Source organism: Notolepis coatsorum, assembly GCF_963971535.1.
Source record: "Notolepis coatsorum genome assembly, chromosome: 16".
In the NCBI taxonomy this organism is placed as follows: Eukaryota; Metazoa; Chordata; class Actinopteri; order Aulopiformes; family Paralepididae; genus Notolepis; species Notolepis coatsorum.
The window spans coordinates 89,089,535-89,106,635 of record NC_140180.1 but is presented as its reverse complement, the minus strand read 5'-3'; the positions used below and the strand labels follow the sequence as shown (position 1 = coordinate 89,106,635).

General features: G+C 42.3%; 1 protein-coding gene across 1 annotated transcript in view; it reads left to right on the top strand.

The window, feature by feature from the left end:
• The window catches only part of LOC311243128 (uncharacterized protein), a 68,652-nt gene extending 52,504 nt beyond the window's left edge, over positions 1–16,148 (top strand). Inside the window, exons 19-21 of the mRNA XM_084332237.1 lie at positions 8,744–8,890; positions 10,470–10,588; positions 14,557–16,148. Coding sequence (XP_084188363.1) covers positions 8,744–8,890; positions 10,470–10,588; positions 14,557–14,592 — 302 coding nt within the window. The 3' untranslated portion in view covers positions 14,593–16,148. The remainder of the gene's footprint in view (positions 1–8,743; positions 8,891–10,469; positions 10,589–14,556) is intronic.
• Positions 16,149–17,101: the final 953 nt, after the last annotated feature.

Here is a 17,101-nt window from a genome sequence, read left to right as displayed (position 1 = left end):
AAAAGTCTGAGACAAACCCTCTGGATGTCGTTTTGTCCACTATGAGCCTGAGGAAGGGGTGTGGGTGCAAAGCTTGAGCCCACGGTACGCCATGCGCCCTCAGTGCTGACCTTAGTTGAAGGTAAAGAAAGAAGGACTCGCCGGGAAGATCATAAAATTCTCTTAAGTCCTGAAACGCACGGAGGCCGTTCTTATCATAAATATCCTCCAGAGTATGCACTCCCCTCCTTTGCCATTGAGGAATATTAACCGGCTTGTGCCCTACAAGTAATTGCTGGTTATAAAAAATTGGAGAGTCCAGGTGCCATGGGCATTTAACCCCACACAACCTCTGTACATTACGCCACGTTTGGATCACATGAGTTATGATCGGTCCATACCTCAGCCGGCATTTCGAAATAGAGACAGTGGAGTACACCACATCCTGCAATCTTAGCGGAGACACCGCCGCCGCTTCTAAGGAGCGCCACGATACAGCCTCTACAGGGTCTAGCCAGCACATCAGAGGTCTCAGTGAAAAGGACCAGAAATAAAGTTTAAAATCAGGGATTGCGAGGCCCCCATCTTGTTTTCTACGTTGAGTAGTAGCCCTTTTGATTCTCGGGCGTTTGTTATTCCAGATAAACTTAGATACCATCGATTGTACCTTGCGCCAGTGGTCTATTGGAGGGGGCAGGGGGAGCATTGAGCTAATAAAATTTATCCTAGGCAGGATGTTCATTTTGATTATGGAAGCCCGGGCTTGTAAGGAGTTAGGAAGGGACGACCACCTGTCTAGATCCTGGCGTATTTTATCATAAGTACCCGTGAAGTTGTACTCAGGCCCTGTCCACACGAGAGTTTGGATTTAATATGACCGAAGTTTGAAAAAATAAAACTCCGTCCACACGGTGAACACAGGTGGACAACCGTGTATAACTGCGTACTCACGGGCAGAGCTGGAACCCAGCAACCGATACATTTAGTACAATGTAATACAATGCCAAAGCAGTAGGCGGCGATGTTGTTCAGACATGAAGGCCATTTCAACCAATCAGAAAAGACTGAACGCTCACTAAACTTCCTGTTGGGTCGCGATCTGCCATTAATTTACTGAAGAAGAAGAAAATGCTAACGTAATAATGTAACGTTACCGCTAGTATAATGAATGGATGCAAACGTTATTTAACACATTGCAGAATGGGTACAATACAATACGGCTCAATACAAACAATTGTTAAGGGGATGCAGTCTGGACTGGGTTCCTTATAACAATAACTTGACAACACATGAGTTTAGTTTAGCCGCAGCTACATGTTTACTCTGAGCGTCAGGTCAGGAATGCGACAACAGACATCAGTTGATCACAACACTCTTCAACACAGACGATACGTTTTGAACAAAAGTTTGTTACAATCATTTTCATATAACGCTACTTGGGACAGCTCTGCTGTAAACACTGGTGTAGTTGGCTCTGCTCTAATCTCTCTACCCCGCGGTCTGCCGTGAACATGGGGAATAATTGCGACAGCTCTGCTGTAAACACTGGGAATAACCTCGGTTGCTATGCCCACACGCAACTGCAAAACCGCACAACTTCACCCTGGCCACCGGTTTCAAAAGACCGCGGTTGCAGTGTAGCAAATCCCCGGTTGTGTGTGGCCGAACAGTGCAACTGCGCACATACAATCACGGTTACATTAAACCCAGCGTTCGTGTGGACGGGGCCTTAGTAGTTTGGTTCAGCGTGGGGAATATCTCTATGCCCAAGTATTTAAAATGTTCTACTATGGGGATATCAGCTGGTAGTCGTACCGCCTTGGCCAGCTCATTAAGAGGTAGGCAGGCTGATTTGTTCCAGTTAATCTTAAAGCCTGACAATTTACCAAAGTCGTCGATTATCCTCAATAATTTTGTGGCCGACCGGGAGGGGTCGTCCATGAAAATCAGCAGGTCATCCGCGTAGAGAGCAATTTTGTGTGGAGTATTATTGACCATTATGGGGACGATGTCCTCCGATTGCCTAATAAATTGGGCCAAAGGTTCGAGGGAAAGCGCGAACAGTCCTGGACTCAGAGGACAACCCTGTCTAGAAGATCTGGAGACCGGAAAGAGTGTGGAACAGTTTTTGCCTGTCAGTATCATCGCAGACGGCGAGGCATACAGGACTTTAATCATATGAATAAAACTCTTCCCAAGACCCATGACCTCAAGTACCTTCCACAGGTATGACCACTCAAGTCTGTCAAACGCCTTCATGGCATCCAAAGACAGAACTGTGGATGGAGTTGTATTGTCTTTACTGTTATCGATTACATGCAACAGCCTCCTAAGATTATCTGCAGCCAGACGCCCCGGAATAAAACCAGTTTGATCGCAGTGTATCAATACAGACATAAATCTCTGCAGGCGACGGGCCAGCACCTTGGCAAACACTTTTAAATCGGCCCCGAGAAGACTCAAGGGTCTATAGCTACCACAATCATTGGGATCTTTGTCCTTCTTGAGAAGTAAAGAAATCAACGCCATATTGACATCTCTTGAGAACTCCCCTTGTTCGATAGCGTAATTGATCATATCGAGCATCAATGGACCCAGTTGGTCCCAGAAAGCTAAATACACTTCGGGTGGAATACCATCCCAGCCTGGTGCCTTACCCCTCTGCATTTCAACAATCGTCTCCCTCAATTCCACGAGAGTAATCGGTCTCCCCAGTTCCTTGGCCTCTTCCTCAGAAATGTGGGGTATCTCAAGCCCGCCAATGAACGATTCAAATTTAGAGCCATCAAGATTACCCTCTGAGCTATATAACTGTGAGTAAAACTCTTTAAAAGTGTCATTGATCTTTTTCGAATCAGTAGTGACTGCACCCTGGCTCGTCCTAATCGAGGGGATATCCGAGAAATGATCATTTGAGCGTATTTTCATTGCCAATAGATGGCTAGGTCTGGAGCCGTGAAAGTAGTAATTTTGTCTTGTCCTATGTATCAAGAACTCAGACTGTTGTTTAAGTATGGAGTTTATTTCTTTTTTGACTATCTTACGTTGTGTGTTTAGTCGTTCATTATAGTTAGTTTGCAAGGATGCGTATAGGTCCGCATATAATGATTCCAGTCCTTCTAGCTTTTTTGACCGGGATTTTCGCAAATTGGAGGCAAATAGTGTGACATGACCCCTGATAAATCCTTTCAATGCGTTCCACAGGACCCTAGGGTCTTCTACTGTGCCAACGTTGATCTGCAAAAATTCAGCTAGTTTACTCCTGAACTCAGAACAGAAGTCATCGTTCTTTAGCAAGGTCGAATTAAAACGCCACCTGGGAGCTCTTGCGGAGAGCCTGCCAAAGGTTGCCGTAAGGAAAATCCCCTTGTGGTCTGAGAGAGCCAAGGGAACCAATGAGACATCGAAACTATCAAACATATTAGGGGACGCAAATGCATAGTCAATTCGAGAGAAGCTTTTGTGTCTGGCTGACAGGTGAGAGTAATCTTTGAGGGTGGGGTTGGATAAGCGCCAAAGGTCTGTGAGCCCAGTGTCCTTGGCCCACATCCTAAGGGCCTTAGAGGCCCATTTTTGGTCGCTCGTTTCAGAGGGCCCGGACCTATCCATCTCCGCATCCCAGCACGCATTAAAATCGCCACCCACAATGAGAGCGTATCCATTAAGTTCCAACATATTCTTCGTGATTGTATTATAGAACGCTGAATCAAATGTGTTAGGAGCATACAATGCTATTATAGCCATCTTCCTATGCGAGAATTCAACTTTTGCTATAGTAATCCTTCCCTCCGTGTCCGACCATACATCCAAGACTTTGATATCAAGGTTACGTCTTGTAACTATGACTACTCCTTTCGTTTTATCATCGGCTGAGGATGAGGAGATAACGTGATATTGCCGATTTGCCAGTCTTGACACGTCACCTACCAATAAATGCGTCTCACTAAGGAGAGCAAGGTCAATATTTCTCCTCTTCAATAGCCAAAGGACACTGGCACGCTTGTGTGGGGCGTTAAGCCCTCCTGCGTTCCAAATTAAAATATTCAATTTAGCCATGGTCGAGCTTGTCTAAATGCGTAGAGAACATACCAGTGCAGCCAGGCTGAGTACAGAGGCGCTGATCCAGGCGGGCCCAGACGGTCAATCCCAGGAGTTCAGAGGAGGAACAATTACACACATATAAGACAACAGTACATAAAACACATAAAAATACCACCCCAGCTACAACCCCCCCTCCTTCTACTCTAAACCCTAACCCACCCGTCCTATCATAAGCCCCCCTATACCCACTCTCCAATCCCCACCCTATGCCCCATCCACTGAGGATGGTCATCTTCCTATCACTTCCCACTAGAGACATGGATCCAATAAGACGCTCCCCACTCCAACCCCCCTCTAGATAAACCCCTGAGTAAACCCCCACTAGTCCAATAAACACAAATAATAATAAAAATAAAATTCAATAAAGATATCGGTCGAAAACCACCTGAGCCTTGGCCCCAACATGAGACAACCATAATGGTAAAAATAGCCATTATTAAATAATAACTCCACATCAACCTGCAACCATCTATTTCCGAATCTGCGCTTCAACGTCGCAATGTTATAGCCCAAATGGGTACAGGAAAATTCAAAACAAAATTAAATTAAAGCATCCCAGCCGATAGTCTAAGGCAGGATCGGGTCACAGGTTAATTGTGCAAAATTGTGTGAACAATGTCAATTAAACAATGACAATAATAAGAAAGGGAAAAAAGGGGTTATGGTTAAAGTGCACCCCTGAAGCAGTCCCTCTGATCAGGCACAACGGCTGAAATGACATAACCTATGTAAGAATAGAATTAAACACATTCATTAATCCTGGGATGGTAATAGGCAACACCTGACACCACCTGTTATCATACATTGTTTCAATAAAGATATCGGTCGAAAACCACCGTGAGCCTTGGCCCTAACATGAGATAACTATAATGGAAAAGGAGAAAATAAAAAATAGTCATTATTATAACAACTCAACATCAACCCTGCAACCATCTATTTCCGAGTCTGCGCATCAACGTCGCAATGTAATAGTACCAATGGATAAAGGAAAATTCAAAACAAAATTAAATTAGAGCATACCAGCATATAGTTTAAGGTAGGATCGGGTTCCAGGTAAATTGTGCAAACAAATGTAATTTAAACAACGATGATAAGAGGAAGGGGAAAAGGGGGTTATGGTCAAAGTGTACACCTGTAAGTTCCCCTCTGATCAGGCACCACGGCTGGAATGACATAACCTATGTAAGAATAGAAATAAACACATTCATCAACCTGGGGATGGTAAAAAGCAATACCTGACACAACCTGTTATCATATCTTGTTTATATATATATTCAACCGATCTTCTCCTACCGGAGCCCAAAGCTCAAAACAGCCTGGATATAAAAATAACAGCATACAAAAAGTTAGTTAAGGTCCCCATCACCGTTGAATTGTGCAAGCCGATTGCACTTAAACAGCAACAACAACCAAAGTGCGTAAATATTAACGGGTCTCGAATGTCTCAGCGCAGACGATAGACGAAGCCCGCTAGCTAGCCCGAGGCTAGCGCATAAGCTAGTGATGAATCCGGATAGCACGTTAGCCTATTATGTACATTGTTCAGCTAGCTCGTTAGCTTCCAAAGAGGCGATACACAAGTACGACCATGAGGTCAGCTTTAGCAAGTAACAGAAGTCATTGGGAAGCCCCGCTAGTTGGATGGGCAGTGGGCAGTTAGCATGTCTGGGCATGACAGCAAGTATTTGTGAATAGTCGGCCTAATCAATGTATATAGGCCCACACCGCCAAGTCACTCACCCGACATAGATATCAAGCAACAGTCTCGGGTATCCCCGCGAGATATTCCTTCGCTTTAGCCAACGACCAAAATGAACGCTGACCATCGACCTTCTCCAACACAGATAATTTCGCGGGAGCGAATAACGTGGGCCTCAGGCCTAGTTTCCATAGCTTAGACAGGACCACCTTGTATTCGCCTCTCTGTGCTTGAACCTCCGGCGTAAAGTCTTCGAAAATGGCCACTTTGTGATCGCCAAGCCTCAGATTACCCCTTCTGGTACGAGCCGACCGCATGATGAGTTCTCTCTGCTGAAGCCTGTTCAGCTTGACTATGATGGGCCTCGGCTCTTTGTTCACGCCGGGAGAAAACCTGCCCGCCCTGTAGGCCGACTCACAGACAGGAGGCGAAGGGAGGACGTCCGTCCCTAGTATTTTCTGCAGCAGTTTGGGCATGGTCTCAGAGAGACGGCCTTCACCGCTGGCCTCCGGTACTCCAACAATCCTGACGTTGTGGCGTCTATCCCGGGACTGCATCTCCTCCATTGCCGACTGTAGTTTGTTGACTTCAGCCTGCCTAGCCAGCAGGGCGGATTCGAGACCCGCCATCTTCTCGCACTGTAATGATACCTCCGTCGTTAGCATGGCTAGTTCGTTAGCATTAGCCGAGGAGGCAGCGTGCATCGACTCCATCTTGTCTGTCAGCGGGACTACCGCCAGCCGTATTTCTTCTGATATCTCACGATGGAGGTTGACACAAAAATCCGCCAACACTTTCTTCTGTGCTTCAGCGACGCGTGCCTCAGAGTCTGCGTGTAGCTTGGTCATGACCAAGAGCACAGCTTCGCTTATCTCCCCGACACCGGGCGACGATGCGGCCAGGCCCGGTGGTGGTGGTTTGCTGGTTGGGGCGCTCATGGCTCTGGTTTCCACCCCCGTCATCGCAGAAAGTCGAAAAAAGTCGATGACAGTATACTAAACACGACGACCTAGCAAACAGATAAAAAACAAATAAAAATAAAATAAAGACTAATGGGGAGAAACGTATATTCAGCACGGTAGAAGGGAGCTCATGTGAAACACGTCTACTCCATGATCGCTCAGCTCCGCCCCCCCTGATTTGTTTTTGTTTTTAACCATTTACCAATGGTTAGTAAATTATATAGGCCTATATAATGTTATAATGATATCTAGGTAAAAGCTAAATTTTAAAGCATTAATAAACATTATTTTGGTGGGTTATACATTTGGATATTCAGTATACAGAAAAATGTATTAACTTGACAAGTAACTAGCAGAATACTAGCTTCCAAAAATAATCAAGACACTTTGTATCTTGTGAACTGATTAAAAGCCTTTAACTCATTGGACACCAGACCCGATGATAGTCGGGTTAACTCGCCATCGCTTGAGCGCCAATCACGAGTATAGTCGGGTTTTAATCGTTATTTCTTTTATTAGCGATATCCATTCATTTTCATCCATCCAGCCTGATGTTATCGTTGGGAATGGGTCTGAGCTCGCAAAAGGGCAAATACCGCCCCCTATGCCTTCCGGCTGGTATTGCACTCCACTGGGAATGGTATCGTTTTTTTCTGAGACGATCCAAGCCGTGCGGGCGTGGTTTAAAAATAATCAGGCGAGGTAACCTGATTTCAACGATAGATCTGCGAGGCTGCCCCCCCCCCCCATATGCAATGCCATTGAACGTGGCACGGACCTCCGCGCCCAGTACTTCAAATGGCGATCAGATAATTGGATTATCTCTTTTGCATTACATCAGATACAAGGTAAGAACATCATATATAAATGTTATCGTTGATCTGATATGTATTTCTACCCTGATCGACGCTATATCTGTGTGTGTATGTTTGGCTGTTTTCCGTTGGGTGGGAGGAGGGGGGGGAGCGGCGCTCCGGTCTAAACAACATTGCATACATGCACGAGGAAGGATAATAATTATGATCTAGCGTTGATTTCAGGAAGATTCGATAATCAGCCGAAAAATTACAACGTGCTTTGTGTATTCCACTAAAGGGCTATTATCGCGCCTTTCTCTGGAATTACTTAAATCACCAAAACTATACTCTTATTCAAAACGGTATAAAACGCAAATGTACAGATGTAAAAACTATCCGTTTTGTACATGTTGACTGCAAGCAACTCACTGATAATCGACTAGTGTATTAGACCCATAGCCATAATTTAAGATATATTTTAAGATATAAATCTCCCATTCCTCCCATTGATTAAAGCGGTGGCCATCTAGACTTATATCAAGCATATAGCTCCGGCGCTGAATGAGTTAATAAGACACATGTATACTAATTTAATGTAATAAGACTAATTTATAAATATATTCATGTACAGGCTAGGACAGTCTTCTGTCCAATATTAGGTTGTTAATAGTCTAGCTTCATAACTTACCACCTAATTAACTTACCGGGTACTTACTAATTAACTCACTCAATGTGAACCTTCATTGAGTTTTTAAAGGTGTCTTACCTGCAGTATTATATGACCCTGATGAATGTTTTTTTTGCCATGTAATAATGGAACACTTTTATTTCACAATATATATACGTGTCTTCGATATGTTCGGGAGCTATTTGCTAAAACTCTTCACGCAAAGTTTTTCTTCTATATACTGAGTATATAGTTGCAACTTTATAATAGACTACTAAATAATGTTTATTAATGCTTTAAAAAGGAATTGTTAATTATTAACCAATACTTAATGCACTGTAGTATTTCAAATGTTTTAACCTAAATAATAAAAACGAATTCATAAATGGTTATCTAACGTAAGCTGAAAGTAATTGTTATAATTTTGTTATGATATCCGTTATGATACAATATATTAATAATTCATATTTTGCAAATGATTGGTCATTGCCATACTGTGTTTATTCAACTTCTACTCAAAACTGTGGATCATACTCAGCAGAAATGGCAGTTGAGTCCAGCTCACAGCAGCAGTGTGAACCCACAGCGGAGAACACCAGACCAGAGCAGAACGAACCAAAACCAGAGATGGATGTTCATGGAGCAGAATCCAGTATGGATCTAGATGAGCTCAGTGATCCAGTTGGTAAGATACTGCACTTAATGAGATGATTTAATTTAATTTAATTTAATTAAAATTATGTTTTACTTTATTTAACCAAGCACATTAACTTTGAAACAAATAAGGTACTTAATGACAGTGATGCTCTGACAAAATAGTAATAATGATATTGATAGAGTGGTTATGACAAAACGTCACAGATGAAATGCCTTTCGGCCAGTCATATTGCTAACTGTTAAACAGACTGTCAAGTACAAGATTGTTGTCAGTTTACACAAGGCAATTGAAATTTAAGAAGCCGTGATTAAATTAATTACTAGATGAAATTTCAGGCCTTTCATACTTTCAAGCAGTCGGATGTTCTTCCATAACAGAATCAAATCAAATCAAATTTATTTGTAAGGCCCGACAACACATGTTAATGTCCCCATGGGCCGGACACGTCTTCTTTAAACAAGTCAAGAAGAAACATCACAATAAATCAAGAACAAAACAAAAACACCATAAAGTCCAAACAATTTTAAATAAATAAATGCAACACTCCCAGGCAGACATACCCCATGCGAAGGTAAGAAAAAACTCACTAAAACCTAGCAATAGGAAAAAATGCACCACAGGCAATGTGGAGGAGAGAAACTTTAGAAGGGCCATTCAAGGGGGGATCTCCCTTCTTAGATGTTGGTGATAGTAGTGTTGCAATAAAACAGGCAAAACAGTTGGTAAAGCATGCACTCACAAGCGTAATGAAACACAGATAAGTGCATGCAATAGCAACTGAACATTTTGAAAGAACAGCTTTGAAATGGCATGTGAAGAGTACCACCCTACCAGCTGTTAAAGCAATACTCCATGAAAAAATTAAGCTGATTAATCATCTCACACATATCCCCAAATTATAAATAATTTTGTACAAATGAATTGGTTTTTTTAGTTATTGAGTAGAGTTCAGATGTGTGATGTCATTATGATGTATAGTAGGCTTGCTGCGGGAGTCGGTGTTACCGGTGTTCAAGAGTACATTACTTGCCCACCACCCCACCAGTGTATGCTTTATATATATATTGAAATAAAACCCATATTCATTGGAAATTGATTAAAAACAGACGTAGACGCCTGGACCGACACAGCGGATCAATGTAGCCACATAATGTTGAAGATCAAAGTAAGCACTCTACAGATATTGAGCGTCATCTTGTAAAATGTCCGGTGTCACCCAGTAACACCAGTGTTGTTTTTAATTGGTGGGAAAATGTCCTCACCGTGGCGTCCATAAAATATAGCAAGTAATTTGCATATACCTTTCTAGGAACTGTCAATCACTCACAGCCTTGATATTTAAAATGTTCCTAATTTCACTGAGCTGTATTTATTACTTCCTGGAATAAATTACATCATGATGACATCACATATCTTTTAACTCAATAACTCTCAAACCAAATTAATTGTACAGTTTTGGAATCTGTGTGAGATTATGGCCATAATAAATGTGCTTTATCTTTTTTGGTGGAGTGTCCCTTTATGTATCAATATAATATAATTTTGAATATCACAATACCATACTGTGTGTACATACTTAAGTAATTGTTACTTTATTTTGCTACAGGAACTGAGTTTATCAAACCTGCCACCGGCTATTTCTGTAACCTGTGTGAGGTCATCTATGTCACGAAGGAAGAAGCCACCATGCACTGTAGAACCAGATCACACCGTGAAAAGTTTAAGGTAAGAAGGTGTTCTGATAGATCAGTGGTTTAAGGTAAGAAGGTGTTCTGATAGATCAGTGGTTTAAGGTAAGAAGTAGCCCCTTTCGTGACTGCGTGTAGCCTGGGGCTGTACCGCAGTCACTCTCACGTAGACCGCAACCAGTGTCATAATAAGGTACCAAGCGTGGACGGGGGGCTCGCGGTGGGTCAAAAATATATCAGATATGAATTTCAAAGATACCCAGCGTACAATATGGGTTTAACACATCTTTACAGTATGGTCTGGAAGCTCGGAGTTGCTAATAAACAGTTTAAAACATTGTTACTCCACGATTGGTACTCACAGAGCGAGCCGTGTATTTCCGCCTGTAATGCCTGGACCAGGCAGCCAAATGCCTGGTGCGCATGCGCGGTGACACCAATGGCGGAAATACACGGCTCGCTCTGTGAGAACCACTCATGGAGTAACAATGTTTTAAATTGTTTATTAGCAACTCCAATTGTGTCTAATCTGTCCGTCGCTTATCAATGACTTGTTTGCAGTCAACATTGTCGAAACGGATTGTTTTTTAATCGGTTCATTTCCGTTTTATACCATTTTGAAAAACGCTTGTTTTTGGAAAGTTGCAGGAAAATATAAAGATTCTGTGATAATCGCCCTTTACTGGAATATTCTGGAATACACAAAAAAAGAACGTCATTGTTCGGCCTATTTATGAATAGTTTTCAAATAAACGCTAGATTATCAATAGTATATGTGTACTTATGCACGCTATAGAAGCGGGCTGAAAAATTGATTATCTCATTTCCTGATCAGCACACACACACACACACGTAGGGCACACGTTGATATCTCTGTGAAAAAAGCTCTGATTATCCTAAGACTGGTAAAATAGATTCCTTACCTCAGATCAGATGTTCTCCAAAAAGTTTATTCCAATTCCTGATCGCCATTCCAAATATCGATCGCGTTTATTGATCAAACGCTGGGTACTGGAAATATGTATTCCACGCTGTTCTGGGGCTCGGCAATGAATCCGATCCTCTCGGGTGACTTGCCTGAGAAGTAAAATGAGGAAGCAGGATTTTTTCCCTCCATGCGTTTCATTCAATCCATTCCAAAGGGGTGCAGTACCACAGGGAGAGACGATAGGCGGCGGTATTTTCCCAATGTAGCTCAGAGAGAGTTTGCAGCACTAATGTAAGGCTAGATTGATGAGATCTATCGTCGTTGGCACTGAACGGTCGGCATGAACAAACGAGATATCTCGTTGTTGGCACTGAAAGTGTTAATATATAGAATGTTAATCAATAAAACATGTTCATATATAGAATGTTAATCAATAGAACGTGTTAATGTATAGAATGTTAATTAATAGAATGTGTTAAATATAGAATGTTAATCAATAGAATGTATTAATGTTAACATGTTATTCAGTCGCGGACTGGGACCATAATTCCTACCGGGAATTTGACTCAGGCAGGCCAGGCCCATACCCCCCCCTCCGGTGTGTTTTGTATCTTGCTGCGTTGTATCACGTGGTGGCACTGTAGACTGTAGAGGCTGTATACACTAGTATTACAGCACCATGGACAGCGACGCTGTCACAAAACGGACCATACAAGTTGTATAGAATAACTACTTTCCAAATAATGGATTGTCCAAATGTCGGGTTATAATACGAAAGTGTCCTTTATAGAAGTTTACCGGTGCACGTTACATTACATTTCTCTACTTCACTGGCGCTCTCTGTGATCTATCGATTCATTATAGTATCACTCACCCTCGCGCTGCTGCCGTCAGTTCAACATAATGACGCGCTCCTTCCATCTCCGCTTCAATATCAGCATCCAAATCATCCATCAGACTTATAGCTGTTCTATTTCCCGGTCAGGTTCCAACAAACTGTCTTCTTTAACTCCCACTCTCCAGTACATCCAATAAAGTGCTCAAGTGATCAACATCTGGAGTTTCCACGTCAATTTCAATGTCCATCTGATTCAAAACTTGTGTAGTAACACCTCTGATTGCGCCCCGCTTTCGTCTCATTCTTTAAATTTTAGTCCGACGTCCGTCTTCACCCATTCTAGAGCAATCCAAAACGTTCATATCTCCCGGGTTTCGGCAGAGGCCAAAGCATAACCACTTCGAAGCAGAGAATATTATGTACAAGGCGGAAGAGTTCTTCGGAGCTAAACCAATCAGAGAGGGTCTTCGCTGTACGCGGGCTAGCCAATCAGAGAGCGTCTTCGCAAACTGCGGCTACGAAAAAAAATCACGCATCCCTGCCTGCTTGCCTGAACTTATAGCGCAAATAGAAACATGTATACCGACCTGGCCTGCTTCGGAGTTCAGTGGCCTGACTGCAGGCACAAACAAACAAATTTAAAAATAAAAAAAAAGCATTTGCCAGTCTGTCAGGGCAGCCAGGCCATGCCAGTCTGCCAGGCCACCGGGAAAACTCCCGGTGGTCCCGATGGTCAGTCCGCTAGTGATGTTATTAACTAATCAATTAATAGAACGCAGGACAACCGTAGCCTCTATTCAAAACACAGGTCCCTGGTGGAACAAGTGCAGCATCACCATGCAACTTGCATTGCATTTCCAGTAGTAATCTATGTTATTGTCCCTGCAGAGAGAGAAAGAGGCGTAGGAAGAAAAGAATATATCAAATATCTGATTGTGAAAGTTGAATCAAATTGTGAATTAGGAAAATTGTTACACCTCCTTCAAGACTTTACAAGACATTAAGGTTTTACATTTTTATATGCTCGACCTGAATTCGACTGGGCCTAGTCTTGGACTTTACTTCAGCCCTATAGCGTATGGGGATCCCAAAGAAAGGGGACCGAGATCCATTTTGGGTCCCGAGTCCTGACACATATTGACATATTGGCAGTCAGATGCCCAATCCATTGTAACACACAGTGTTGTAGTCGAGTCACTAAATCTCAAGGTCGAGTCTCGAGTCCTCAGTGTTCGAGTCCGAGTCACCAAAGAAGAGCCCGAGTCGAGTCCCCATTACCCTAGTCCGAGTCCAAGTCATCGAAAGTTGAGTCCACTCCACTCTGGCAGTCAAAGAGCTGACATACATACATTAAACATAAATGACACAGCGGTCACCATTTCAAAGGGAGTTTATTTACTTTGTGACACAATAGCCAAACAAATGCACTACATCAATATCTTATGCCAAATGATTAGAGCGTATTACAAAAAGAATCAAAAATAAATAACTTATCAATTAACAGGTCTGAGTCCTCGTCTGCACCTTCCGAGTCCGAATGCAGTCAATGCTCGAGTCCAAGTCGAGTCACGAGTCCTGAAAATCAGTACTACAAATACGAGTACTACAACACTGGTACCACATGTAATAAATAGGGCTGTCAGTTTATCGCATTAATTGATTACACAGTAAATTATCGCGTTATGACAATTAACTCAAAATTTATTTAAACGTTTTTTTTATTTTATTTTTTATTATTTTTTTTTTTTTATCTCATTCATTCCATAAGAACGTAGAATACACATTTACATGGTCCATTTGCATGTTCTTGGTATCTGATTCTAGGGACATCTATGGATCTCAGAGATTCTCAGGGAATGTATTCCCAGTGTCAGAAACACTGTCTGTTACTAGGCTTGAGTAAATTGTAATGAACCAAATGAGAATATCAATAAAAAAAAGTTATCTTTGACTGTGAATAACACCATGCTAAAATTGACCAGACCTGAAAAATCTAAGCAAATTAATAAATGGAAGATGATTAAACAGAAGGTTTTGTAGATACAGTACTGAATTCTGCCATCCGGACACATGCAATTTGAAATATGATTATAGAATATGAAATATCAGGCATAAAATGGTTATGTGATTAAAATGTGATTAATTTATTACAAATCCTGTAATTAATTAGATTAATTTTTGTAATCGCCTGACAGAACTAGTAATAAACTCTTGTTACTTTTTGTCTTGTCTTTTCCAGGAGCAAGCTGGTGAAGTGGCTGGAGCTGCACCCTGACACCTGTATGTGTTACAATAAAAGGATTGAACTGAAATTACTGATTTCCATTGCAGGGCCAGACTGGGGTAGTCATAGCTACTCATTAGCTGGGATGTTCTGTTCAGTTTTTTCAGAGTTTTTGGACACAACTCTCACAATAGTCTCATTCATTTCTAATGGAGCCTTTTTTTCTACTTGACTCTCCATTGTCTTTTGCTTTTGGTTTTGTCCTGATCACATCCCTGGAAAGTCAAGACAACAGGGAGGTGTAGTGGTTACGTCATTGCTGTTTCCGGCCGGTCCACCTCGCAAAATTGCAACGTATTTCCCCATTGCCCATTTCTAAATCGTCTCGTTTAAATCAAATAAAGCATGAACATTTGCATGGTGTACCTTTCTGTGCGTATTCATCCACAATCTATAGCTCAACATGAAAATATTCGCAATTAATTGTAAAAAGAAATCGCGTAATTTTATTTCAACCAAAAATGCTTAAACAATAATGTTAGTGATAGAAGGGAACTCATTTTGTGCAAAAATGGAAAGCTTTCCAATGTTCATGAGGCAGAATTGTTACAATAGCCGCTAATCCATTTTCCCAATGATAAATCCCTATACGGGTGGACCTCGCGGGCGGTCCAAAGTGACGTCAGACTACACCTCCCTATGTTGGTACCCGAGTTGTGAGGTCATGCCCTTAGACTGGTAGCACCACTATAGTCTGGTTCAGCCGCAAGCAGAACCAGAACCAGCGAACAGAAACTAAAAATGTTTGGTAGAATGTAGTATAAAACTGTTAAATAATAATATTATTTATTATTAACACATTGGGCGCCAGGGTAGCGTTACATCCAGGTAATGTTACATCCAAACAGCCTGTTTAAAAATACTAGAATCCAACATAGCACCTTATCATCCATAAGTGTGATCGTTCTGTCCTCTTCATTATAATCTCCAATAGTTTGCGATCGCCATTGGTACCTCTCCTACTCACTGCTGCTCCCTCTCGAAAAAGTTTTCAAGCCTCTGGAGTGCTCTCCTGGCGCCGACTATACCACGGAGCATTGAACAGAATAGTTACCTCCTCGGCCGGTTTGACTATAGTATTTTTATGATTTCCCAGAAGTACTGAGTCCAATGTAGTCTGGTGAAAACGCACGTTATCATCCATAAGTGTGATCGTTTTGTCCTCTTCATCATAATCTCCAAAACTTTGCGATCGCCATTGGTACCTATCCTACTCACTGCTGCTCCCTCTCGAGTGCTCTCAACTCCGGCATGAGAGCCCCCCACTCTAAACTAATGCAGGACTTAACTCAGAACTCAGAAGTCTTTATTCGGCATGCAACGACATGCAGCGATGGGCGGCACACACATGCACTGTTTTTTTAGGGTCGCCGATGCGATTGAGCTCTGCGCTTGACCCATCCAGTCGTCCTTCCCCCCAAGGGCAGCCGGGAGCAGACAGGGCATCGGCGAGGTACCGTGCCCGGGGACCAATCCAAGTGCTCCTGCCTGTCTTCGTCAGGGACGCGACAGCGTCAGCGATCTGTTGTGCATGTTTTCCCATTGGGTTTCTCTTATCGGGGGGGGGGGGGGGGGGGGCTTGCGAGCACGGGGAGAACATGCAAACTCTACACAGAAAGGCCTGGGAGATACCCCACCTGGGTACCTGGTATCGCGGTAACCTGGTCCCAAGCGGGAGTCGAACCCTGGACCTTCTTGCTGTGAGGCGACAGTGTTAACCACTAGCCCAGTTCAAAAGGTAGGCGATACTGCCACCTATCAGGATTCGATCGTCATTTCAATTCTAATTTACTCAGAGGTACCAGGAACACACGCCAAGGTCTGCTTGACTGTTTAAAATAATAATTTAAAAAATGTAAATGAGAAATCTCGTTTTTGGCGTTCAATGAGTTAAGGGAGTGTCTCCATGCTTACCGCCAGTGATCAGAAGATTATTATTAGTTTTAACTAAATTATTTACGTACTTATTGTACAAATGTTTCTCCATACCTTTGAGACTGAAGGCTGCAGGTCGGAATGAAGACAGCCACCAAATTAACAAAGTTAGAATTTACGAGGACCTGATGAGCAGGGCATTAGTGCCTTGCTCAAGACGGGAATAAACTCTTAACGGAGATTGAACCTGTCACCTTCCACTTTGACATCACACAATGATTAACAACCAAGCCACCCTGTTTAATTTCTCACAAAACAAATGTTTTCATATTCTGTCTTATTGCCAACAGACATAATTAATCTGTTCTGCTGTATTAACAATCTGATTTTCTTCTTGTATCTTGAGAAGATCTTGTACCTGGCCTATCTTTTGATCTTGTATATTGAGAAAATCTTGTACCTGGCCTATCTTTTCTTTCTTACAATCAGAGGGTTACTTTTGAGGGATATGAGGGAGACAAAAATAAAATTGTGTGTGAAATTGATTCCACAAAGTATGGGATTTAAGATTACCGGTATGTTAATCCAGAGATGGACTGGTTAATTTACTTATTCCAGTCTCCAC